The following is a 27,780-nucleotide window of genomic DNA, read 5'->3' on the forward strand; positions in this document are numbered from 1 at the left end:
CACTCTTCTTCCTTAATATAGTTTTAGAAGAGGTAGCCATGTTAGTCGTTTTTTTAAATCCAAAGTGGAGGCCATCCACCGTGACCTTTCTCCTTTTTTAAACACAATGGGTCGAGCAGAGATGTCCAGCGCTCCGTTCTGCCCGGTAATTCTCGACTCCTTTCAGCCTATAACACCAGATTTGGTAGGCAAGGCACTTGATCGCTGTTGGGCCACCACCTCTTCTCTCGACCCTTGCCTGGCCTGGCTGATCAAAGCAGCCAGGCCAGTAACTGAATGGGCCACTGCAATAATTAACGGGTCTCTCCAGGAGGGCAAGGTCCCCCTGGCCCTCAAGGAGATACTCATTAGGCCCATTAGGAAGAAACCAAATTTGGCGGCGGACGAAATTGGCAATTATAGGCCCGTCGCCAATGTTTCCTTCCTCAGCAAAGTGGTTGAGAGGGTGGTGGCAGATCAGCTTCAGGCGCTCTTGGATGAAACCAATGCTCTGGGCCCATTTCAGTCGGGCGTCAGGCCACGCTATGGTACAGAGATGGCACTGGTCGCACTGTTGGATGACCTGTTGAGGGAGGCCGATGGGGGCAATATGTCCTTGTTAGTTCTCCTCGACATCTCAGCCGCCTTTGATACTGTCGACCACGGTATCCTCCTGGGGAGGCTCTCCGAGTTGGGAGTCAGTGGCCTGGCACTTGCCTGGCTCCGCTCCTTCCTGGAGGACCGCCCCCAGAGAGTACAGCTTGGGGAGAATGTCTCGGCCCCGTGGAATCTCAATTGTGGGGTTCACAGGGGTTGATCATCTCCCCAATGCTGTTTAATATCTATATGAGGCTGCTGGGCGGGGTCATCAGGGGGTGTGGGGCACCCTGTCATCAGTACACTGATGACACACAGCTCTACATCTCCTTTACACCAACTTCAGTGGATGCCGTCCGGTCCCTCCAGCGCTGCCTGGAGACTGTACTGGAATGGATGTATTCAAATAGATTGAGGCTGAACCCGGACAAGACGGAGGTCTTGAGGGTGGGTGGCCCTTCCGTCAGCAGCATAGGTGACTCTCTCTCCTTTGGAGGGACAGCCCTTGCTGCAAAGAGTGAGGTCCGCAGCTTGGGGATACATCTGGACCTGGCGCTTACCATGGAAACCCAGGTAGTGTCCGTGGTCCGCTCCACCTATTTTCATCTATGGTGGATTGCCCACCTGCGGCCATATCTTGATGGGGGGTCTCTCACTACTCTAGTCCATGCGCTCGTAATCTCAAGATTGGACCATTGTAATGCACTCTATGTGGGGCTGCTTTTGAGGCTCATGCAGAAGCTTCAGATGGTCCAGAATGCAGCAGCCAGGCTTCCTACTGGGGTGAGAAAATATCAGCACATCTCCCCCACTCTGGCTGCACTGGACTGGTTACCTATTCGTTTCTGCATCGACTTCAAGGTGTTAATGATTACATATAAAGCCCTAAACGGTTTGGGACCTCAATATTTGGCAGATCGCCTCCTCCCGCCCAGATCTACCCGAATCACCCAACATAGCCAGCAGGGACGGCTGAAGGACTGACAGCGAGGGAGGCCTGGAAGGAGAAAACTAGAAACCGGGCCTTCTCGGCGGTCGCCCCTCCGCTGTGGAACACACTCCCTGCTGAAATTCGGCTGGCACCGTCGCTGGGTGTTTTCAAAAGCCAGTTTAAAACTTGGTTATTTAAACAGGCCTTCCCCATGTCAATTAAGTGATTTTCTCTTTCTCTTTCTTTTTCTTCTTTTGAGTATTGCCATCTTGGAAATCTGTTGCTTAGAATTAATTGTATAATAGCATTTTATATGCTATTTTAACATGTTTTAACTTATGTACTGTAAGCCACCCCGAGTAGACGTTGTCTAGAGGGGCGGGGTAAAAATCAAATAAATAAATAAATAAATAAATAAATAAATAAATAAATAAATAAATAAATAAATAAATAAATAAATAGTCTGTGCAAGCATATCAGGCAAAATCGAAAGGAACAAAACAAAACAGACAAAAAAAGAGACACACTACATATGGCACCTTAAAGATTATTATATTTTAACATGAGCTTTTGTGGATAAGTCCACTTCATCAGACATATGGAAAAATGATTTTCCCCATATGTTTTTTAAACATGGAATGTGAAGTACAGTAACCAGATACCAAAAGAACCTTAGGAAAAAGAAATAAATGGTCCTACTACCACTTCTAATGGTCCCATATCTAAGGAAATGTTGGATAACTATTCTATCCCCTCGACAAACTTGTTGAAATTGTCACCCCAAGTCTGCTTTCCACAAAGTCCCTTGTTCAATTCTTAATCAAGCTGAATTGCCTCAGATGTTCCAAATTTTGCTTAGAACGTGACAAACATGGATACCACATATCCCAGAAGCAATGGTAGAAATATAAGCTGAGTCCAATGCACAGCCAAATAAATTGATCCCACTTTTACTTCCTCATTTTTTTGGAGGAGTTAATTGGGGCATGAGAAAGACTAGTCTCACCAATTGTCTTTAAGCTGCCACATGTTTTTGTCTTTTTTGATTAATTTCTTTTGATTTAGTATATGGTAGTTTAATTTCTTCATGATATTAAACATGTATTTGGCCATTTTTATGTTATTCCTTCTGTCGTAGGGTGTAGAGTGCCCTTTCTATTAAACAAAACCACATTTTTTTGTGTTGCCCACCCTGTGTGACAAAAATGATATACACAGAATCACTAATGTCCACTTGGCTTAAGTTGTTGCCATATGTCAAGAAGAGTTGCTGATAGTAGATTTAGATGGAGGGAAGGTAGAGGGAGAAGAGCTGCAACGTACAGCATGATCCCAGCAATAATTATTTCTACAGAAGACTGAGAGTTATCACTAGGCTCTAAAATTGCATCCACCTGTTCACAAACCTCTTGGCCCTAATTTGGGCTGCTATCAGAGCATGACATTTTTTCCATCAAGTATCATTTGATAGTTCTGAATACTTGATGACTTGTGCAAGAATGCACTTAGGAGGATGTTTCTCTGATCTGAACATCTGGGCAGTTTTAAAAATAAATGTTACAAACTCAGAGAATGTAATACCATAACTATTATTATGGTGTGGACATGTAACTGTTAAAAGTAATATGCTTGTAAAACACAAAATTAAATAGACTTTTAATTGTTCATTGTTGTAATTTAGGAGACTTTTTCCATTCCTTTTTGTCATTATTCAATCTCTCCGGATGCTTTCAATTAAATTTCAGAGCAAAATGTATTATCTCCTTTAAAAAACTAAACAGCTTGAACTGTCTGATATTCCTTCCTCTTCTACTGGGGGGGAAACTAAGTAGATTTCAGTCTAAATTGGTGGGATATAAATTAAATAAATAAATAAACAGATAGGTAAAATTATACATTAGTGAGCAGTATGAAAAGTAGGGGGGGGAGACCAATTGGATACAATCAAATGGGCTTCCTCCAATCAATGTATTTAATCTTAGATAGTCGCATACCATCCAGGTTTTATGAAAAGCCCACAGTACAAATTTAGATTATATTCATTCAAACACATAGTTACTGGATGGATTATTTGGGCAGTCTGAATACATTCCAAAAACTGTAGTGCATTTTGGTAATGACTGTAAATGTAACCTTGGCGAGCTTATATTGAGCAAATCTCCTGTAATGTTTGCCTTCTCTCAAAATATAATAACATTGCCTCAGAAATATGGCACTGCTTCAGTCAATTTAAAATTTACACTTTAAACAGAGTACATGCTAATTCATGCCATAATATTCTGCAAATGCTATCAGTATGTATGGCACATATTGGTATATGTTTACAGAAGTGGCAGTTTAATGTGGAAATGGAGTTGTACTAATAGTAGATGGAACAGGAAAGTAAACTAATGGGTGTTGTATGGCTACGTCTTGGGTTTTATGCCTATAGTTATAGTTATAGTTACAGTTATAGTTATAGTTACAGTTATAGTTAAGCATGCTATAAGTACAACTTAGTGGAGGATAATCATATAGCTATAAAGTAGCCTTAGCTTCATTTCTTGACTACATAGTACACTTTTGTCCCATTCCTTAGCAGATTGGCATGGTCATTGCATAATCTGAAGGAGCATTAGAAGAGTGATTTTTTGTCTATTATTTGTCTGAATTATTTTCATTACCTAAAATATGGTTCTACAGTTCTTGGACTTTTCCCCCATTAAATACATAAAATGAAGTCTCCAAAGCTGTTTTAGTGGATCTTGGAACCCTGGAAAAGAAATTACATGTGCATGTACACGCACATGTGACCCCCCCCCCAAAAAAAAAAACTGGAGAATTGTACCACCAGGTGCATTTTTCCCCCTAAAACAAAGTGTGGACCACCACCACTGCCCCGGCTCCACACACATTCCTCATACTAGATGGGAAGAAAAAACTAATTTAAAAGGTCCCTTTCTGGCCATTTCCAGTTATGTCTTAAGGACTGGTACACTTCCTTGGCACCAAGGCAAAAACATTTGTTTTAATGTGTTACATGCTGTATGAGATTTTGTTTTGTTTGTATAAGCTTCCCTGGAAACTTTGCTGCTGGGCAGTGTATGGATATTTGAAGTAAGATAAAAGTTAACTTGCAGAATGGGACTTTTGCCGGTCAGGCAAATCGCATCACATGTAGTTGGCACTCAAGGTAAGTCTCACTGACTTTCACATTATGTTTACATGTTGAACATCATGTTTCTCTCGTTGGAACATGCCCATGCAAGGGCTCAGCTTGAAGTAAGTCATTGAAAGTAGTAGGGAATTGTGTTTGTTTTTTGAAATGGACATTGACCACCCGAGGGGAGGACTGACCAGAAAACAAACAGGTAAGGAAAATAAGAGCAATCTTAGAGAGACTGACTTGTGATGTCCTCTGTGATATTTTTTGAGCATCCAGAACTATGTGGGTAAGGAATGTCTAGAACCTGTATATGAGCAAAATCTCTGTGTGTTTCTCTGCATGTTTGTGTGTGTGCGTGTGAGAGTGAGTGAGTGAGTGAGTGAGTGAGTGAGTGAGTGTGTGTGTGTGTGTGTGTGTGTGTGTGTGTGTGTATGTATGTATGTATGTATGTATGTATGTACACATATGTGCATATATTCCTATGAGCTACTTTGGTTGGAGATTTAATAGATGGGCAATGAATGGTGAATCATATGGTTCCTCTTTATAAAACACTGCTCCTCAAGGAACTGCATTTTCAGTGTTCACTTTCAGCTGCAACTGTTACTTTGTTAATGTATCTGAAGAGTAGACACAATAAACTATGACAAAATGTGGGTGAATGTGTCGGTGAGAGCACGCACCCATGCACTTGAATGCACAGGAAGGAAACCCTCATAAGGATGCTTTCTTCCCACTCTGTGACATTTTAAACTGAAAAGATGAATGTGCCTTAAAAATTGTGAATTTATTTATTGTAGCTCACTATGTTCTCAAGCCTCATTCCCTCGTATTCTTTTCCGCCTTAACGGGTGATGCTTGAGCTCTGAAGCTCGATGGCTTTTGAGATTTCATTCTTCTCTTTCATGCTGTGGTCCTCTTTGCCTATTTACCTCTCCCACACTTTTTTTCATTCACCATTAAAGCACATTATCATTGAACAAGATTTTGTCTGCTAGAAAATGGAGTTTCACAAGATGGGTACTGCTCATTTAAGCAACCAAAACATTGGTATGAACTTATGAAAGGGCCTGTAGATAAGTAATCACCTTAGGAACTCTTGCATATAAAGTGCAGTCTATGTTAAAAATAATTAAAATAATAAATCAGTTACTAGGCATAATTGTGTCTAATTTGTGTCCCTGGGGAGCACAATCCCTGCATCAGGTGCCCATCTCCCAATATAGTTCTTGCTTTCAGTGTAGCTGAGAGATAATCTATATTGAGACTGAATTCAACAATACTGTGAGGGTCATTAATAGCTCTGCTATGTTTCTCTTATCCAGCTGAACACATGGATCACATGTTCTTTTGTAGGAATCAACAGGGCAACAGCTAGAACCTTGTAATGTATTTGCTAGCGAGAAGTTTCTATCATTTTGGAAAGACACATGTCCATCTTGTACCACAAGGCATTTCACAGGCTGCTTCACAAGCTGTTGTTTCACAGGCATTGCACACATATTGCAAATACTCATTATTAATTTATTCATTAGTACCTGGAATGGAATTGAATCTTTATGCTTACATGAGTGCAATGACATAACTCATAGTCCTGAATAGTGGCTAATTAACAAATCCCTGATTAAATTTCTAGTAGTGTGTTGGTTGTTTGACTCAACATATGGGAATCTGATCAGAGACTTGCAATTAGCAACTATATTCACCACTTTATGTCAATATCAATAATATCAATAAGAGTCAATGGAAAACCTATCAACAGAACCATCATTCAAGTCTATGTTCCAACTACAAATGGTGGAGAAGATGAAATTGAAAGTTTTTACATAAACATCCAAGAAAAATTTGATCACGCACCAAAACAAGACATGCTTATAATCATAGGTGACTTGGATGCAAAATAGAATCAAATGTAGTTAGAAAATTTGGCTTAGGGGACAGAAATGAAACAGAAGAATGATTCAGAGTTCTACAAAGCAAACAATCTGATTATCCCAAATACATTCATCAAACAAACAACCAAGCAAACAACTATACACATGGACATCACAAGATGATCAATACAGAAATCAAATAGACTATGTAATTGTAAATAGGAGACGGAGAAGCTGCATTCTGTCTGCCAAAACAAGACGAGGAACACATTGTGGTAGTGATAAGGAAGTGAATATTAGAGTAAAGCTGAAAAAGAACACTAAAATAACTGTAATGCCGAAATACATTTCAAACAATGTTCCTGATGAATTTAAAGTCCACATAAGGAACAGATCTGCATTACTGTACTTCACTGATTGATTGTGAGATAGAAAAACTGTAGATTGAAACCAGAGATATTATTAAGAAAGAATGCAAAACCACAATTCCTGTAGTAAAAAGAAAAGAAAAACCTAGATGGATGACAGAACGTAGAGGAGAACAACAAAATGGGAAAAGCAAGAGATCTCTTCCAGAAGATCCAAGAAACCAAAGGGAGATTTAAGCCTAGATTATGAATGCTGAATAACCAATAGGTAACCAGACTATCTGAGCAGGAAAAGATGGAAACAGTGTGTTGAAAATCTGTACAGAAGAGACAAAAGGATAATAGACTCCTTTGAAGAGGAATCCTATGATGATTTGTAGTTCTAGAAAGTGAAGTGAAGGCTGCTCTGAAAGCATTCGGAAGAAATAAATCAACCAAGGGTAGATGTGATAGCAATAGAACTATTTCAAGCCACAGAGAGAATCTGTAAAAATCCTAACAAGAATATCCCAACAAATATGGAAAACAAAATAATGATTTGCAGACTGGAAACACTCAGTATACATTCCTGTTCCCAAGAAAGGAGATGCCAAGGAGTGCAGTAACGAGAGGACCATTGCTTTAATTTCCCATGCAAGAAAAAGGTTTTCAACATATTGCAATAAATGCTTTTATCTTATACGAAGCAAGAAGTGTCTGATGTTCAAGCTGGATTTTTAAAAAAGAGACACCTCAAGAACACATAGCAAGTATCTGCTGGGTACTGGGGTGCACCAAAAAGTTTCAGAAGATAAATCTATGCTTTATAGGCTACAGCAAAGCCTTTGACTGTGTAGATCATGATAAACTATGGATTATTCTGAAAGAAAAGAAATACCTCACCATTTAATTGTCCTGATGTGTAACCTACTGTATATTGTAGACCAGAAGCTATCTTTAGGACAGAATTTGGAGAGACAGAATGGTTTCCTGTAGGAAAAGGTGTCATACAAGAGTGCATTTTCTCCCCTTATCTGTTCAATCTGTGCGCAAGATTTCATATGGAAAGCCAGACTAGATTCAGATGAAGGAGTTAAAACAGGTGGAAGAAACATCAATAATGTAAGATATGCAGATTACACCATCTTACTAGAAGAGAGCAGCAATGATTTGAGACACCTTTTAGTGAAAGTGAAAGAAGATAGTGCCAAAGGAGGACTGCAGTTGAACACTAAGACCAAAATTATGACTACAGAAGAACTGCACAACAGTAATGTTGACAACAAAGAAACTGAAATCAAGATTTTATACACTGTATTTTTCTGTGCATAAGATGCCCCCCATGTACAACCCCCCCTTTTCTAACCCAAATTTTTTTTCTTCACAAGAAAGTGGAGGGGGAAAGCAGGAATAAATATTTATTTATTTATTTATTTATTTATTTATTTATTTATTTATTTATTTATTTATTTATTTATTTATTGCTTTGATGATTCCTGCATTCCCCCTCCACTTTCTTCGCAAGAAAGTGGAGGGGGAAAGCAGGGATCAAAGCGCTTTGATCCCTCCCCCCTCCTTACTTATGTGTATAAGACAACCCTTAATTTTTAATCTAAATATTTTAGTCAAAAGTATCATCTTATACACAGAAAAATACAGTACCTTGTTTCATTCATCAATGCAAATGAAGGGTACAGTCAAAAATTGGAAGAAGACTGAGACCCAGAAGGGCAACAAAGAAGGAACTAGAAAATATAATCAAGTATAAGGACGCATATTTAGAGACAGGAACAAGATTATCCACACTCTTGTATATCCCATCACTATGTATGGTTGTGAAAGTGGGACTATTAAGAATGCTGACAGGGAAAAAATTGATTTGTTTGAAATGTGGTGTTCAAGGACAGCTTTGCTGATACCTTGGACTGCCAGAAAGATGAACAAGCGTGTCCAAGAGCAAATCAAGCTTGGACTATTTATGGAGGCAAAAATGTTGAAACTGAGGTTGACCTACTTTGGGCACATCATGAGAATACAGGATTCTCTGAAAAGGACAATAAAGCTGGGAAAGATGAAAGGCAGCAGGAAAAGAGGAAGGCCAAATACAAGATGGATTGACTCCCTAAAGGAAGTCACAGGCTTGGGTTTACAAGAGCTAACCAGGGCAGTTGAGGACAGGATGCTTTGGAGATTGCTTATTCACAGGGTCACCATAGGTTGGAGGCAACATGATGGCACATCAGTTTGGGTTATACCACTACACTTTGCCAAACATAAAATTCAGTTGGATTCTGCCCTATGTGGTGTTTATGCAAGTTCTAACTCTGCTGGTGGTTTCGGAACTGCTGCTACAGTTCTTCTAATTTGTTTATTAGCATAACACTGGAATATCAAGGAATTTGATGTTCCAAAATTTGGAAAAAGCAACAACAAGAACAGTAGCAAAATTCCAGCACTTTACTAGTTAATTTCTGTTTCAGATGCAGTTGAGGTTTTTTCCTTGCATTTTGTTATCGGCTAATCTTCCTGCCACATATTTATACACCCTTCATAAAAATGAAGTAATGGGAAAAAAATGCTTAACAACCAGCTGTCATCTCATCAAAAACATTTAAAAATAGAAAGTGTCTCCAGCCCATTAGCTTGCAGGGAGACTGTTTTCTACCCCTCCCATTATTGTTTCATGCCAACTACCTACTTCTGTATGAGGTGGGGACAGAGCTTCAAGATATTTTAAAAATGTTTGGACAGTCATCCTGGGCCTGCTGCTGCTTCTGACTGTTCTATTACACTTCGTTGCCGTGGCAACGTTTGTGATGTAACACTGAAAAAGGTGATGTTGAGCAGAAACATACAGCAGGTGATCAGAGATTATTTTTTTTTTAAAAAAGCTTTTCCCCCCCCCTTGCTGCCGACATCCCCCCAGGAGCAAAAACAACAGCCACCAAAGCAAAGCAAAACAAGAAAGGCTGGTAATAAAGAAGAAAGAAGTGATGAATAAATCTAAAATGATTTTAAACCATCTCTTCACAAGCATATCCCACAAATAGCTGAAAAGCCTTTGAAGACAGCATAATCCCTTCTGCACCCCAAAGCTATTAGTTTTGAATCACTGGATTTCTCTTGTTTTAAATGCTGTTGTGCTCTAGAAAGCATGGCAGTACTAATAGCATATTCATTTTCCTCCAGTTTCTTTGAAAATCAAATCCTGGTCTTTCACCTAACAGCCAGCAGCTGGATGCTTGTCACCAGGAAAGAAAGAACTTTAAGGTCACTTGAATAGCTCAGAGACACAACTGCCCAGTGATGTACTATTTATTTGTTCTGCTGAATGCTGTCCTGCTGATGCTCATCAAAGTCACTCTGTCCTCTCCAAACACAGTTTTGTATATAACCTGAAGAACACAGGAGTATGCTTTTTTTCACACCATTCTCTTTTTACCCAGCTAGTACAATAGTATAAATAGATCCCCTTATGCATTATTGGTACGGTTTCTACTGAGAATTGTTGAGAATGAAAAGGATCCTCAAAATGCCATATTTACCACATTTTCCTAAAATGCAAGTTCTCTATATTCCTTGCTAATAAACACCAACATGGTCTATTCTGGTTCGTTCTAATTGAAAGGAGTCAGATTGATTCCACTGACATTGCAATAAATTGGCATGTTTTATTTATTCCTTTCTGAGAGTTGTCATAGGATACTTATTGACTCAAAGGGTCCTAGAGGCAGTCTGCAAAATACAATAACTTGAAGAAAACAATAAATTACATGATAGAACAATTCAAGAAAGTCAACAGTGGGAAAAATGAGTATAAAATAGCCATAGTTTATATCTCATAGAAACTCAGCACTTATGCTAAAAAAATGGTCTTTCATACTTAAATATATGCTTTCTTTGCTTAGGAATGGCTGAAGGCAACTGGAACTGAGAATTCTGGATGTTCCTTTATTGAGGGAAATATACCCAAGTCTTAGAAAAAGGAGACAGATAGAGTATAATTGTCCTATAAGAGAAGACTTGGATTTCTGTTGCACCAACAGCATGATGTGCTTCCTCGTAGAGAAGAAACTTGCTCTTCCCTTTTCTTCCAGATTAGATAACTGAGCTTGCACTAAAGCTAAGGCAACATGGACCACCTCCATGCCATTCTTAACCACCATCACTCTGAGTAGACCCAATTCTTGTCTGATTTTGGAAGCTAAGACGCATCAGGCCTCACTAGTACATGGGTCTTCTTTTTCATTCATGACAGAAGCAATTCATTGGTGCTTCTGGAATACTTGTATAAAAGACTGCCAGGAAATAGTAGGGATCTCTAGGTAGAGATAGGAAGGGATCACATCTGAAACTTTGGAGAGCTACAGAAGTGTTAACAATAGTGGACAGCTGAACAAATGGCTGACCTTGTATAAGACAGCTTCCTTTATTGCTATATTCCTAATACATCTTAACTAATAATTGATTTCTGTACATGGGGATCTTCCTCTTTGAACATTCTAGTCTATTCTAGAATTAAGGCCAGAAGGCCACCTGCTTCCAGAAAAATCTTGATGATTGGTTGGCTGTAATGCAAGCGTGTTTATGTTATACCAGATCAATTCTTGGAAAAGAATAAAAACATTTAAACTTTCATTCATTCCTTCAAAACAGATTTGAAATAAGCTACATATGCCTATTATGGTATGGAATCAAAGAAATCACCCTGTAGTCTATCCAAATAGAAAGAAATATTTGGCCAAAAAGGAAGTTCTAGAGTACACATGGCATTTTAACTTCTATTGAGATTGCTTAGGCATTATATACTCCATTTCTGGCTGCATCATTGAGATGTGTTATAAACATCTTGTAACACATACATATGTATAAAACTACAACTAGTAATGCGAGAACTTGCCATCTTCTCATCTCTCAGCTGAGATATGCTATCTCAGAGAGACAGACTGTCAAGGATTGCTCAACCCCAACTCCCAATAAGAATCTCACCCCCAGAGCAAAAGCAAAATACAGAGCCAGAATCCTGTTGGGAAAAATCACATGCACAATAATAACCACATAAATGGCTTCCCCTCTTTGTCAGGGCATTCCTAGCACAGCTCATCCTGGGATGATTGTGAAATCAGTTGCAGGAATGACAGCCATGCAAAGGGGTGGAACTTATTTGTGTAATTAGCACTGCATGTGTGGTTCCCCCCTCCCGACAGGATTCTGTAAAGAATTCTGTAAAAACATTGCAACTTCCTCTTATTGTTTTTTGCAAAGTGCATCTGTAACACTGTTTCCTTTTCTAAAACTCCATGCACATAGCAAGCACAAAAAGACAGACTGCTTGCTCACAAAGACATAAAAAAATCCATGCAATATTTTTACTTTTTAATAGTCCTTGAAACACAGAAGAAATGTGCACAAAAATGTACACTTATAAACTCTCACCATCTTAGAAGTGAGGAGAAAAAGAAATGTGCATTTTCTGGTACATGAGCATGAGACAAGTGCAGATGTATACCGTTTATCACAATGGGTCCCCTTAATTCCATATGGACTCGGAACCTTAAGCCATTGCCATTTACTGAGAATGGAGAGGCAGAAAAAGTTGCAAGGCTGGTCTTGCCTTGAGGAGCATTGTTTACCAGAAGATTGGTTGTTGTATGTTGTGACATGGAAAGAAAGTCTCCTAAAAATTTCTTATTGAGAGAATGGTGAGAAACAACTTGGGTGACAGAACATTGTTGTTTTGCTCTGAACATTTTTATGCTTGACCTTGTTTGGAGACATGTTTGCCGAAAGCAAACTGGTGTGAATTATCATTAGGAGTAATGAAACAGTCGTCTGTTTACTCTGATACAGAAATATTGCTATTTCAGTTTCCTCCAGATCTGTCCAATTTTGATGATCCTTGAGCACTGCAGTAACATTTGTTGATATGAAATATGAAATGTTTAGTTTTCCTCTTAAACTATATGTGTTCCGTGGACTGAGAAAGACAGAGAGGCATAAGAAGTCCCATGCAGTTCTAATTTGGACGGCATGTACAACTCAGTCTATTTGGTATTGATGTAGTTGGTTTTGTGTTACCTTTTTGTGAATGAACAACTACGCCATCACACCAAAGTGATTTCAGTGATGTTTCCAACCAGGCAAGCTTTACTGTGCATCAGGCCTGTGGATTTAACACATGCTTGTACTTGCCACTGTCTCCAGGTAAAGGACCTGAGACCCTTTATGCTGGGCAGAAACTCAATGACAATGAGTGGCACACAGTCCGAGTGGTACGTCGAGGAAAGAGTCTGAAACTGACCGTGGATGATGATGTTGCTGAAGGTAAATGGCCGAATCTGTTCTGTCTTCTTAACGCACATGTCAAATGTGATGTCTTAGTTGACAAATGCTTTTCTTTGCCCCACATCTTACCTTTCGTTCTGTGACTTTTCCTCTTTTTTCCCCAGTAACAAGGAGTAAAGATTGAGTTCAGCTATTAATTTGTGTCAGAGATCCTGTTCTAATGGTAGAACTCTGGGGGATCAAGTCCATCCCACTGTACTCATAATGTGATGTGCAATAGAAAAAAACGTGACTTGCACAAGTCACCCTCATGGAAAGGGGAGCATGATAGCAGCTGAATCACATATACAGTGTGTGTTGGTGATAGGGGCACACCTGTTTGTTCTTCCACCGCTGTCAACCTGGCCAGCATCAGAATAAAGCCAAAGTCTGAGGCTGACTTGGGTTACACAGTGAGCAGCACAGAAGAGGAGAATGGAGAATGTAACAGATACAATACGCCCCTGTTTCTTATGCTTTATTGATGGGAAAAGTATAGGAGAGGTAATACAGTTTGTAGAAGCTTCCAGTTTGGTGGCACTTGGTTCTTTGTCAATTCATGCTTTTCTGGAAGCAAATCTTCTGTGATCATTTTCTTTACTATTACATTATACCTCACAAAGACGTTTGTGAAAATCCAAAAGCTCATTTGTAAAGGCAAAGAAGCGAGATAGGACACAGGTGTGTGTGTGTGTGTGTGATGGGGGAGAATTGAAAATGAGCAATTGTATGTGCACTCGTGTATGTACATATGCATACATGCACAGAGAAAGTGAAAGGGAGAGAAACAACAAGGGAAAGCTAAAAAGTACTTGTATATGTAGTTATCCTACCATTTCAACATACCAGATGTTTGAGTCATTGAAAATATGTAAAAAATCAAAAGTGTTCCATTGTGATACCTTTATTAAGCTAATGAAAAAGGCACAAAAGAATGAGCAGCATTTCAATCAGTGATCTTGAAAGTTTGCAGACTTGTTTGTGTCCTTTTGGTTGTCTTAATAAAGGCATCACCCATTCTAATATAATTTACTTAATACTGTATTTGTTGCTCCACGTGAAGCAAGTTGATATATGTACTGGAGAGAAGTGGGCATCAGTTCACAGAATGCCTAACTTAACAAATTACTGGCAACACAATCCTACAGAAGTTTATTACTCACTAATAGCAAAGTGTGCTTCCTATTTATGCATTTTATATGATTAAAAAGGATGCAGTGTAGGGGTACCACCACAGGATGGTGCACAGAGCATTAACTATGCTTGCCGATAAGAAAATGTTTTGCATCTAGGAGGCTTAAGGAAAGAAGCTAATTCATAGCCCATTTTTGATAATCCTAAAATATAAACCCAAAAGTGAAATCCTGAACCATTTTCAATTAATTTTATGTTAAAATCTTTAACAGCTGTTTGTGCATAGGTAAAGGTAAAGGTTCCCCTTGACAGGTTGTCCAGTTGTGTCTGACTCTAGAGGGCAATGCTCATCCCTGTTTCCAAGCCGTAGAGCCAGTGTTTGTCTGTAGACAGTATCTGTGGTCACGCGGCCAGCACGACTAGACACAGAACGCCGTTACCTTCCCACCGTGGTGGCACCTACTTATCTACTCACAATTGTACATGCTTTCAAACTGCTAGGTTGGCGAGAGCTGGGACAAGCAACGGGAGCTCACTCTGTCATATGGATTCGAAGTGCTGGTTTTACCACCTTGCAGCCTAGAGGGTTTTTTGCGCCACCACATCCCTGTTTTGTGCATACAGGGACATAAATAAAATACATGTGTAACATATCCATGGAGAACATTGTATGTGTGAATAAATATGTAAACAGGTGTGTGTGTGTGTGTGTGTGTGTGTGTGTGTGTGTGTGTGTGTGTGTGTGTGTGTGTGTGTGTGTGTGTGTGTGTGTGTGTAAAATAATGAGACCTATAAAGCTTTATCAGTGTATGTATTGGTGTGAATTAGTAGAAGTAATTTAATTAGAGTCTTTCTGGAAGCAAATAATTAAAGACCAGCGCAGAGACAAGCCATGCCCAAATGGAGAGGTAATTTGCTGTTTGAAGTTAATGAGGCTGTTTTATCCATTGCCTTCTCCTGCCTTACCCCCTGCTACATCAGTGAGCAGAACCAAAGGATAACCAAAATAACATCCAACTATGTCTCCTCCTGCAAAGCAGCAGGATGGCTCTTGAGCACATTACCATTTTTATGACTGTGTCCTCCTTTTTCTTTCCCTCTCCCTCTCCTGATCCCCTCGCCCTTGACAATTTAATTGACAGTCCTTACACTGGGAAGCAGGGCGATTTATTTCTAAAGTGTTTCTGAAATGTTGCATATGGAAGGCTGGATGCAGTAAGGTGAGCTGTTTCTACAACCCAGGCTGGATTCAGTAAGAAGCAGGCAGTCCTGCAATCCCAGTGAATGCTCAGTCACTCTCTCATACTCTGACAAGGAGCATCCTGCAGGTCTTTTAAGAGACCAGCAACACACACACACAGACACAAAGTTTATGCATACCCCACTATTCCTTCAAGCATCTTGCCATGGTATGCCCCCTTCCCCTTTTAGCCCAATCTATCTCCAAGAAAATTACAATGGTATGTTTTATCTTTTAAGTTACTTTTCTTCCAATGAATAAAATATGGTGGACTGCCCTGAGTACGTCTGATCTTTCCTGATTTTGAAAGCTAATCAGGGTCAGACCTGGTTAGTATTTGAATGGGAGACCATCAGGCGAAACTGATTTCCAGGTAGGGCTAGGAAAAAAAACCTATCTGAAATCCTAAGCAACTGCTGCCAGTTCTGAGTGTTAAGTAGTTTCTTATGTTCCTACATATGTTTCCCCCCTTCTATCATCATAACAATGCTAAAAGGTAAATTAATCTAAGATTAATTATGTTTTATTTTGAACCTGGATTGATTTAGCTCACATCTACCCTCTAGATACTACACCACACCCTGTCACTTGACGACAAAAAAAATCATCTGCTTTTTGTTCATAAAAGGAAATGTGTAGCATATATTTTTGCCTTTCTGAAGTTTTCCATCACAAGTTTCTCAGAATTCCTTTTTTTCTCTGCTTTTTTTTTTTTTTTTGCACAGTGGACAGTGCAAAAATTAATTGATTAGATAGGTGGGATATTAAATAAATAAATAAGTAAGTAAGTAAGTAAGTAAGTAAGTAAGTAAGTAAGTAAGTAAGTAAGTAAGTAAATAAATAAATAAATAAATAAATAGATAGATAGATAGATAGATAGATAGATAGATAGATAGATAGATAGATAGATAGATAGATAGATAGATAGATAGATAGATAGATAGATAGATAGATAGATAGATAGATAGATAGATAGATAGATAGATAGATAGATAGATAGATAGATAGATAGATAGATCCTAAACCCTATCTGTGTATGCTCTAGATTTAGACTAAGTAATCTAGATTATAACAGGAAAAAATGGTTACACTCAGTAGTTCAGTTCTTATAACAGCAACTCTGCTGGATTAACTGTGAAGGACAAGTGTTGCTACCAATTTCATTAGTATTCAAGAACTTTCTTCAACTTTATTGTGTTCTAATCCCCAGGAACTATGGTTGGTGACCATACTCGCTTGGAATTCCACAACATTGAGACTGGGATAATGACAGAAAAGCGATACATCTCCGTCCTTCCTTCCAGCTTCATTGGCCACCTCCAGAGCCTCATGTTCAATGGTCTTCTGTATATTGACTTGTGCAAGAATGGTGACATAGACTACTGTGAATTGAAAGCCCGTTTTGGGCTTCGTAACATCATCGCTGATCCTGTCACTTTCAAAACCAAGAGCAGCTACCTGAGCTTAGCAACCCTGCAGGCCTATACATCCATGCACCTCTTCTTTCAGTTCAAGACAACCTCTGCCGATGGTTTCATCCTTTTCAACAGTGGGGATGGAAATGATTTCATTGCCGTCGAACTGGTTAAAGGGTAAGTGAGATCCATCGTCAGCTCCGAGATCAAATTGGTCAATCGTTGTGTGCAGTCACAATTTCGCTAGTCTGGTGATCCATTATTTTTTCCTCTTACCTCTTTTTCTCCAAGAAGTAATTTGGAGCTCCAGTTTTACACATTATGTTCAAGCCCATGCTAGTTATTCTAGTTCATGTCAATGGATAATAACTTGAAATATTTAATATAAAATAAAAATGATCCTTCTGTCTTTCTTTTCAAATTCATATATTTTTTTCTGGAATTTCTTCTAAGCAGGCACTCGTGTCATTCGCAGGTATATACATTATGTGTTTGACCTAGGGAATGGACCAAATGTCATCAAGGGCAATAGTGATCGGCCTTTAAATGACAACCAGTGGCACAATGTAGTCATCACCCGAGACAACAGTAACACCCACAGCCTAAAAGTGGACACCAGGATGGTTACTCAGGTTATCAATGGTGCCAAGAACCTTGACCTTAAGGGTAAGTAACTAGATACAGTACTCAATACAGTAGTTATTCACCAATGCTTGCCATCTCTTGGTATTTTCTTACTTAACTTATTGCCAGTATTCTATTGCGCAGCTTTGCATGTGTAAACTGCCGTGGCAGATTCCTGTGAATGAAAGAGTTGCTTTTTCAATATAAGGTGTGCATAACTTGTGCACAATGATACAGAGTCACAAACATTTTGAACTGAAAAAAGAGCTAATTGGCTGAAATCCTGTTGCTTATAATAGTATGTCCCTACTAGTGTAATTGACTCAGTGGGCCTATTCTAATTGCAATTTACTATGCTGAGCAACAGGATTTCAGCATTTCATTAGTGACCATCTGCTATGGCTGATATATCAATCACACCACACAGTTGGAGCTACACAACAGAATACTGGCCACCATCTGAAAGTTGGATGTGGGCAAACAAGGGCCATAACTCAGTGGTAGAACATAGAATTTATATGCAAAATTTGTTCTTATGTACAGTCAAATCATTCACAACTTACAAAGACCTCATGAGTTAGTGACCTCCAGAAGGTCCTATCATCCAGAGCCTTGCTCAGGTTTTGCAACATAAGGCCATGGTTTCCTTTCTTAAGTCAATCCATCTCATGTATGGTCTTCCTCTATTCCTGCTGCCTTCAAATTTTCCCAGCATTATTGCCCTTTCCATTGAGCTTTGTCTACTCATGATATGCCCAAAATATAATAGGTAAAGGAAAAGGTTCCCCTTGACAATTTTTGTCCAGTCGTGTTCGACTCTAGGGGGCGGTGCTCATCCCCATTTCCAAGTCACAGAGCCAGCGTTTTGTCCGAAGACAATCTTCCGTGGTCACATGGCCAGTGCGACTTAGACACGGAACGCTGTTACCTTCCCACCGAGGTGGTCCCTATTTATCTACTTGCATTTGCATGCTTTCGAACCACTAGGTTGGCGGGAGCTGGGACAAGTGACGGGCGCTCACTCCGTTGCGTGGATTCGATCTTACGACTGCTTGATCTTCTGACCCTGCAGCACACGCTTCTGCGGTTTAGCCCACAGCGCCACCAAATATAATAGCCTCAGTTTAGTCATTTTTTGCTTCTAGGGAGAATTGAGGCTTGATTTGATCTAACATCTATTTGGTTTGTTTTTCTTATGGTCTATGGCATCCATAAAGCTCTTCTCCAGCAGCTCATTTCAAATGACTCACTGTTTTTCTGACAGCTTTTCCGAATCTCTGGCTTTCACATGTGTACACAGTAATCGGAAATGCCATGAGATGGATGGTCTTGGACTTCGTCTTGGTCCCCAGTGGCATGCCCTTGCCCTTAAATTTCTTTTCATGTTTGAGAATACGTATATCTTTTCTCCCTTCCCCTGCCCCTCAGAAAGAACTTACAGTATGAGGTTTATCCAAAACACCCCAAGTTAAATCTGTAACCATTTCAAAAGCTTAAGTAGCAGATCTAGGAAATACCTTCACTGCTTGAGATTCAGGTATGGGTTGGAACAGACAGCATCACATCAGACAGATCAGTTCAACTGTAAGAATGCTCCCTGCCAAAGATTGACCCGAGGAGCATAGATTAAGAGGAACATAAGTGGAAGATAGCAAAACATTTGCTGTCTTAGAGTCTTCAGGGGCTAGGAACGGAGCATAGCTAACTAGGCTTACCCATGAGATGCCAGTATCTCATGGGATTCCCCCCTGCAGTTAATGGGTCCGTTCAACAGTGAGAAAAGTGATGTATCTTCCTGCATGGATAACTGTCCATCAAAAATAACTGTTTCTGTTGATATTGCATGACGTGAAAATTCTGTTTGTAAGGATATACTTGTTATGGTCAATTCATATATAAATGTTATAATCTGCTGCTTTAGTCAGTAAAAGATGAAGACGAATGTGTGAGATGAAGGTAAGCTCTTCCAAGACTGATAAGTTTTAGCATGGAAATGAAATCCTCATGCCTAGTAGAGCAGGCTATAGGTTAGGTCATGTGTTTTCACGGGCACAAACACAAACATGTAAAAGCATGCTGCTTATATACTGCCCTATAGTGCTTCAAGCACTCTCTGGGCAATTTACGAGTTAATTATGCAGGGTACACATTCCCCCCCCCCCATGAGCTGGGTACTCATTTTACTGACCTCAGAAGGATAGAAGGCTGAGTCAACCTTGAGCCGGCTTCCTGGGGTTGAACCCCAGGTTGTGAGCACAGTTTTGGCTGCAGTACAGCAGTTTAACCATTTTGTCATGATGCTCCTAGTAAGGGATAAGTGAATTTTTCTGTTTGCAGTAGATGCTTTTGTCATGCATATTTGCCAGTAAGTCCAGACCACCTCAGTTCTGTATTCATTTGCATTATTTTTAAATCAGCACAACCACCCCGTATAAATATTATTTAAATGTGCATTTCATTATCTATTTTCTCACAAAATACTCATTTCTAAATGTATTTGAAGTACAAAGTTCTAAAGGCATTTCCACTCAAAATATAAAGCAAATTGAGGTGTTTATATACCACTCTGTAGTGCTTAAAGCACTTTCAGGGCTGTTTATAAATTAATTATGCAAGCTACACATTGTCGCCCCGCCCCCGAGCCGGGGACTCAATTTACTGACCTTGGAAGGATAGAAGTCAGAGTTAACTGAGCCAGCTACCAGAACCTCTTGGGATGGAACTCAAGACATGAGCAGAATATTGACTGAAGTACTGCAGTTTAACCACTGTGCCATGAGCATTCTTAAAATGTATTTTGATGTAATTGTTTCAGATAGGAATTGATTTGGCTGCAAATTATAACATGTGTGTATTGGCCATCACTGATTCATCCATATAAATAGAATTTCCACATCATCAAAATCAGTATTTCTGTGAAAGTTAGTGAATACGAAAAGTTCAGGACTGTCCATTGCTGCAGGAGGGACAGGCCAGATGAGTTTATATTGGAATTCAGAAAAACAACATTCACAAAACAGCCCTAAAATGTAAACACCCCACAGATAGACATAAACTGCACGGAATACTAGTGTGTTAAGGAAAATATATTGAGAGGTCATTTTTCTCTGACATCCAGTTGACAGAGAGATTTGTATGGGAGAGAACTGAATCATGATCTCCCATCTGCAACATGAAAGGGTCCGCTGACCAAACAGTTTGAACATGGAATGCACTGTATGCATATGTCAGACCTTTGGTCCTCTACATAGTTTGACCTGCTGCTCCCAGGAGTGAGAATGACTAATGATAAGAGATGAAATGCAAAATATCTGGAAGGCCACCAATCCCCCACCACTCTGTTAGAGTGACTGAACACGAGGACATTAGAACTTCCACACAGGATTAGTCTTTCTAGCCTTCTTTTCTGCCTTCAGTAGATTGCATCTTCTTCCATTCCATAGACACAGTTAATACTACATGTAGAGAATTCCTGCCCTTGAGCAGCCCTGATTGGGCAGGGCTTCTGCTGAAGGGTAAGAGTATCTGCATGTAAAAAATCACAGAACTGTAAACAAAGAAGGGAACAGAGGGGCATCTATCCACCTTCTGCCCATGCAGGACATTTTTAGCTAAAGCATCCCTGGCAGATGGCTATCTACCCTCTGTTTAACAATATCTGATGAATGAAAGCCCACCACCTTCCAAACTAATCCATGGCAGCTTTTATTATAAACAAGTTCTACCTAATGTTTAGTCAGAGTCTTCTTGCTTATAATTTGAACATTTTACTTTTGGGTTCTCCCTTCTGTGCAAAACTCAAGCTTTCTCCCTCTTCCCTGTGACACCTTTCAACCATCTCTTTTCCAAGGTAAACCTATCCGCTTCCTTTAGCTGTTCCTTATGGGGCTTGATTCCCAGCTCCTTCTCATGAATGTCTTGTGGACCCTCATCAGGGGAGGGGTAGTGTCGAGTTACTAGCAATGGGTAGGGTTAGCCCATGTGTCCTCCAAAAATCTTTCACATGTTCATTGAATTTAAGGACGATTGGTTTCAGACTTCTACAGAAAAAGGGCAGTGAATTTTCCCATATGCAAATGTAGGTGTCCATTGCAAGGAGTTGCTGTTTTGATTCTCATTTTGCATTTTTCTTTCCTTGACACAGAAATTGAGTAAAATAGCTCTTTTTTCTATCACTGACTGTTTTTTATATCACATTGTGTTCTTGTTGCAACATCTGCCTTCTTGTTAAAGAGAGGAATCACACAAATGTAGTGGCAGAAATAAGAAAGGTTGCCTTTTTGAATGAGAACTTCCAAAATGTCCTAGCCAACAAGTCTTTTGGTATACTCTTGGAGCTGTAATCCAAAAAAGTAATCCTTCCCATTGTGTGCAATATATCTGTAAATGACACTGCTTTTTGACTTCTTTTCCCTTTCCCTTGTGGTGTTGCCTGCTTTCCCTCCAGGTGATCTTTACATCGCTGGTCTTGCCCAAGGAATGTACAGCAACCTTCCAAAATTGGTGGCATCCCGTGATGGGTTTCAAGGCTGCCTTGCATCAGTGGACTTGAATGGACGCCTGCCAGACCTTATTAATGATGCTTTGCACCGCAGTGGGCAGATTGAGCGTGGATGTGAAGGTATAGCCTGCCTAAAATGCAGTTCCTTCTTTCTCCATAGCCCTCCTTTTTTCCTTGGTGTTCTTTGCATCCTCATCCATTTCCTTCATAGATCCTCTTATTGGTTTACACTCATTGTGACGCCCCCACCCACATTGCTGTCCACATGCCACTTCCACATTTGTAGCCACCTGCAATGTGCAACACGTGAAAAGGAATGAGCTGTGATTGTCTAAGATCCACACACACACTATTATATACATTTTTATTGGATATGTTTTGCATCTACTAATTGAGGGGTGTGAGATATAGAAGGCACTACAGTTGGCTTTTTTTAAAAAAAATTACTATGCAATTGGTTATGATATTAATCAACTTTTTATATATTTCAAAATTAAACTTCAATTTCAGCAAAGATGCAATATACCTTTCGGTGACAAGCAATATATTGCAACATAAGCCTCATATTGGAGCAGGGCATGGAGCTGTGAATTGAAAACTAGTGGTGGAAATTTGCCAAAAGCTGGTTTTGTTTTTTAAAGGCCACATTGCAAAAAGGACCACCCTCACCCTCACAACAAACCATGTGAAATGACTAGCGGTTAAAGCCAGTTGAAAATCCCCAAGCTTTCATATGCAAAGCTTTGTTGCCCAGCATTGGAGTTAAACTGACTTTCCATTCATGCACCTGTATTTATCAGCAATCTATTTCTCTTGGGGAGTTTTTAAACTATATAGGTGTCAGCAGATCTCTTTTCAAAAGAGAAGGTGTTTAATAATTTAGCATGAGTTGAGCAAAATGGCCTTACATTTTTGTGGGCCCTTTGCAACACCCCCCTACAGCCATGCCAATTGAACAGTGCCAACAAAACAAGTCAAAATGACAAAATATAGAAACAGCAGGGGTCTGCTGGTGCTTTTGAATTAGGCAGCTGAAGGATGCATATGCATTGGTGTATCTTATTTCCGCAAATGCCAGCTTTTGCTGCCGTTAGGATGTAATCATCCATTACAAATTGCATTCCAAGTCAGCCCTGCAACATCACGTTTTTGGCAATCTCTTACCAAAGACATCATGGCTGTCTGAGAACAGTTCCTCCCTTACATCATATCATTTGGGACTAATTCAAACATTATGACTCTTACATGGAGGCCATTGGAAAGGCTTCTGTGTTGTGAATCACTCTGAGAAAGTGATGACAGGAAGCAAAACAAACGAGGGCAGAATGGCGCTTCCCAGATTGTGCCGTTGCTGCCGCAGTTAAGAAAAACAGCAAATCTCACTGCCAAGATTTTATGTTCTAGTAAAGTCTGCCTTTTAGCTGACAGGCCACCAAATGCCATTGTCATTAGATCCCATTTAGGGAAATAGCTGTGAACAGCGGCCATGTGAAAAGTCTATGCTTAGAAAACCATAAATAGTGTGCTCCACAAGTGGCTGTGCATCTCCTAGTTTCTGACTGTCTTCTGTGAGGTACCAGATGATATGTTCTCTATGCCTAATTGTTATTTTTAATAGCTTGTTCCTGTATGTTCCCATCAGCCTTCCCAGGAGTCTGAGAGACCCAGGGCTGTGGGGCTAACCAGTCTCTTGCATTTTATAAGATGCTGAAATAAACAAGATACTACTTCCAGATGCTCTTGTTCTGTGCTGTGTTTTGATTTTGCGAGAAAATGAAAAAAGAGAGAGAGAGAGAGAGGGCTGAATGGTGTGTCTTCTGCAAAAGCATTCTCCATTAGAAAAAAATGAAGGCGGGATTTCTCTGAGAAGCAGGCAAGATCAGTAGAACATCACCACCATAGCGAAGTACTTAGAAGGAAAAATTCACTCTTTAGAAACTTGCCATTCTACACGTCTTCATTTTGCATGCAGAAAAATCATCCCACCCTCTCAATAGTTCCCAATGCCTCCTTCTGGGAAGTGCCACCCTCGCTGGAATGCCGGTTGGCTCACGTGCAAGATTATCGGCAGAGACGTTGTTGTGCTGTGAGCGCAGGGAGTTTGCCATTAGAATCCAAATCAATTTGGTGATATACACAGGGCATAGTACTTGCATTCAGTCTGGGACTTACATCATTTTACCATCATGGGAACAGAATAATGTTATGACTGGTTTAGCTAAGTCACACTAGGGTGCTTGTAGGGCTCCATTACTGAATTTATCATTCTTTCCTTAAGCCGCTCAAGTTTTTAGATACTGTACACAGTTTTTCTAGTGTGTTAGTGCCCTACTGTGCTCTGTATCGCAGAGGTGGCTGTGTTTTACTGGTTGATGGCCCTTGTGTCTTGCCAGAATGGGCTTCTAATACTCTAAAATAAACACAATTTTATGGAAGGCTGCTTATTTAGTTCTTTGGCACCAGGAGGATTGCCAGCATGCCCCTGGTTATATAATTGTCTTTTTAATTAATATTAACCATACTTAAAAAGGCACACAAACAGCTCAGAACAGGAGAAACTGAACTGCAAAGGTGGAACATATTTTTGCAGATTTCTAATCCAATCTTGTGGCATCACCAGTTCAGGGATCTGAGCCAAACTGGGAAAGATCTTAATCTGATATCTGAGAGTCACTGTCAGCACAAACAATAGTAGAGCTCATGACCTCTAGTGGCCTGACTCAGTCTAAGACAGTCTCCTTTATCTTCTGTTTCTCATTTAATAATCATGTCCCGCGTAGTAAATTCTGACTTATGGTGACCCTTTTCAGGGTTTTTCCAGGGAGAGAATACTCAAAAGAGATTTACCACTCCCTTCTTCTCGGGGTGGCCTGGGACTGTGCAGTTTGCCCAAGGCCATATAGGCTGACTCTGCTTTTAGGAGGCACAGTGGAAAATTGAACTCCCAACCTAACTCTGCAGCCAGATACCTAAACCACTGAGCTTTCCAGCAAGATTATCATGATGACTGCACAAATCTTTATTACATGGGCATAGCTGTGTAACAGGATTTGGGCCCATAAAATGTATAAGTATATATGTTTAGCTTGCCCAAGGCCACATAGGTTGGCTCTACTCACAAGAGGCCCAGTGGGGAATTAAACTCCCAACCTCTGGCTCTGCAGCAAGATACCAAACCATTGGGCGATCCAGCCAGCCTGTTTCCCAGTTAGTATTACAATGCTGACTCATAAAAAATAAACAAGAAAATAGAGGCTGTATTATGATGGAATAGCAAGTAAGAGACAGCACAAGTGGGAAACAAATAAGTACCTTTGGCTATAAATTGTCACTAACCTAGAAATAATACTGTGGAAGAGAGACACACATTTTGCGGAAGGACATGTTAACACGCAGTCTGATCCAAATTCAAATCGTCAGCTGAACATTTGAGGCATGAATTAAGAAGTAACCATGATTGTGGATATTCCCTTGGATTTGAAGTCATGGTTGCTATGCCCCTTTTGCAGCACTTGACACAGAAGATGTTGGCACTACTCCTTTATCCTGTTAAAGGGCTGATCAGTGCTTTGCAGGCAGCTCATATACTCCTGAAAAGGTATTTTAGCAAAGCCAAGGGCTTTGTTGCGCCCAGCTGTGAGGAATCCAAGCCTTAGCTGGTGGTTATCACAAAGCCCTCAGGTGTTCAGCTGTGGGATGACATAATCATCTTGAGTGGCATTCAAGGCAGAAAGGCTGTGTCAAATGACATGTTCTAGGCATTAGTTATATATAAACTAGAGAACTTTCATCAGCATAAGAAAATCTCTCAGTTAGAGAAGACCCTCCCCCCCCCCAGTGTTGGATGAAAGAGTTATAGGAGAAGATCACTAGATGTTGGAATCAGCAGGTTATATGTTGGAGCCATAAAATTCTCTTGAATTAATTTTAATTGGACACAGGTGAAAAAATGAATAAATTCATTTATATATGTATATATATTAATAACTCAGACCTGCTTTCTCCCATAAAGATGGATCCAAAGGAGGGAAATAAAATCAGATATGGATATAATGATAATAATAAAAAATCATCACAATAAAGAGAAGAAGTAAAAAAAAAACAAAAAACCAGCTCATTTTCCTCCATTTCCAAAAGGAAATTCTACCATGGTACAATAAAATCAGGATACCCAGTGTTGTGTAATGAATAGAGTACTAGATTTAGACTCCTATGTTAGAGTCCCTACTCAACCATGGGAATTTACTGGGGGTGTGGAGCTGGTAAAAACACTGCTTAAATATATCACTTACCCTGAAAGCCCTATACAATGCAGAGGTAGGTGATACCTTTATTAGACCACTTAAACATTGTAAAATCTACTAGCTCTTACAGATCAAAGTGACTTCCTCAGACATGCACTGGTGTCTTGTTGGTAGTGCAGAGGAATTAGAGTCCCAAAAGTTCATGGCAAATGGTTGTGCCAGACTTGTTTCTTAGGGGTAAGTTTTTTTAAAATGCAGGCTGCATTTGAGGTATGGTTTTCAAACTACTGTATTGCTCTGGTAGCTATTGATTAGATATCACATCCCAGCTCTTTAGAACTGGTGCATGCCTGTGGGAGTGGACTGTATGACCGAATAAAGATAGCACCTAGTCATCCATTCTACTGTGTAAAGACCACATCACTCTCTTCAATTTCTTTTCTTGAAAGCCCTGTTAGAGTTGCTAAAAGTTAGCTCTGACTTGTAGACACGTAACAAGAAACAGTAACATAAATAAATAATATTTAAATAACAATGTGAACAGAAGCCAAATATATCTACCAGACAACAACAGACTACCCACAAAATGCCTTCTAGAAAAGTCAAAGACTTAATGTGAGGAATATGGAAGGGAGAATGGTATACTTCTCAGATGTCAGTTAACTTGGTTTCTTGAGGTCAGTAGAAGTCACATTCTTAATTCTGCTTAAGATCCCACAAAGGGCACATCTATGTTCAGTTCTGGTCATCTTTTTTTCCATCGACAATGTTTGGTCAGATAGTAGACTCCCTTGCCCCAGATGTTTATCTGACATAGTTTAACAACTCAGGAGAGCGAAGCCTGTGACTTGAATGACCAGAGAAGAAAGCCTTCCTCATTTATCACCTGTCTCTCCATAACTAGTATCCATTGATTATGCAACTATTTGTTGCATTAGGAATTATTATTATTATTCTGAAGAAATAATAACTTTACTTTTAAATACAAAAAGAAAAGAAAAGGTTTTAGAAGATGAGATCCCTTCAAAATTAGCCGTCTTAAGCTCATATTAACAGCTGGTGATTGTGCCATTGATATCAACAGCTGGACTCTGCTCACAAATGGTAAGGTTTAGCAGATAGTCCAGTAGAAAATTGCAATGAATTACAACATTCTCCAATGAGTAACTCTGTGTGGTGTGTTTTGCTTGTTTACGACACCATCGGTATTTCATGAGACATTTGTTAGCTGTTTCCTACCATCTCCATTTGGCCCACCATCTGACGTTAAACCTAATACTAGACTCTAGTTAATGCAACCTGCCCATAAATATACTTTGTTCTCAGAACAGTCATGATATTAGCAACCAAGTGTTAACATATAAAACTACTGATCAATTTTTCCCTTTCATCATCAAACCCCATAATGACTTTTGACTTTTTCAA

The 27,780-nt window shown here is 39.7% G+C and overlaps 1 protein-coding gene across 2 annotated transcripts in view; it reads left to right on the top strand.

Moving 5' to 3' along the window:
• The window catches only part of NRXN3 (neurexin 3), a 1,709,419-nt gene that overhangs the window by 881,935 nt on the left and 799,704 nt on the right, over window positions 1-27,780 (top strand). For both annotated transcript variants that reach the window (XM_078393277.1, XM_078393271.1), the window contains 4 exons: window positions 13,078-13,197; window positions 16,782-17,163; window positions 17,462-17,652; window positions 22,058-22,231. In XM_078393277.1, coding sequence (XP_078249403.1) covers window positions 13,078-13,197; window positions 16,782-17,163; window positions 17,462-17,652; window positions 22,058-22,231 — 867 coding nt within the window. The remainder of the gene's footprint in view (window positions 1-13,077; window positions 13,198-16,781; window positions 17,164-17,461; window positions 17,653-22,057; window positions 22,232-27,780) is intronic.

This window comes from Pogona vitticeps, chromosome 1 (genome assembly GCF_051106095.1).
Source record: "Pogona vitticeps strain Pit_001003342236 chromosome 1, PviZW2.1, whole genome shotgun sequence".
Classification (NCBI taxonomy): Eukaryota; Metazoa; Chordata; class Lepidosauria; order Squamata; family Agamidae; genus Pogona; species Pogona vitticeps.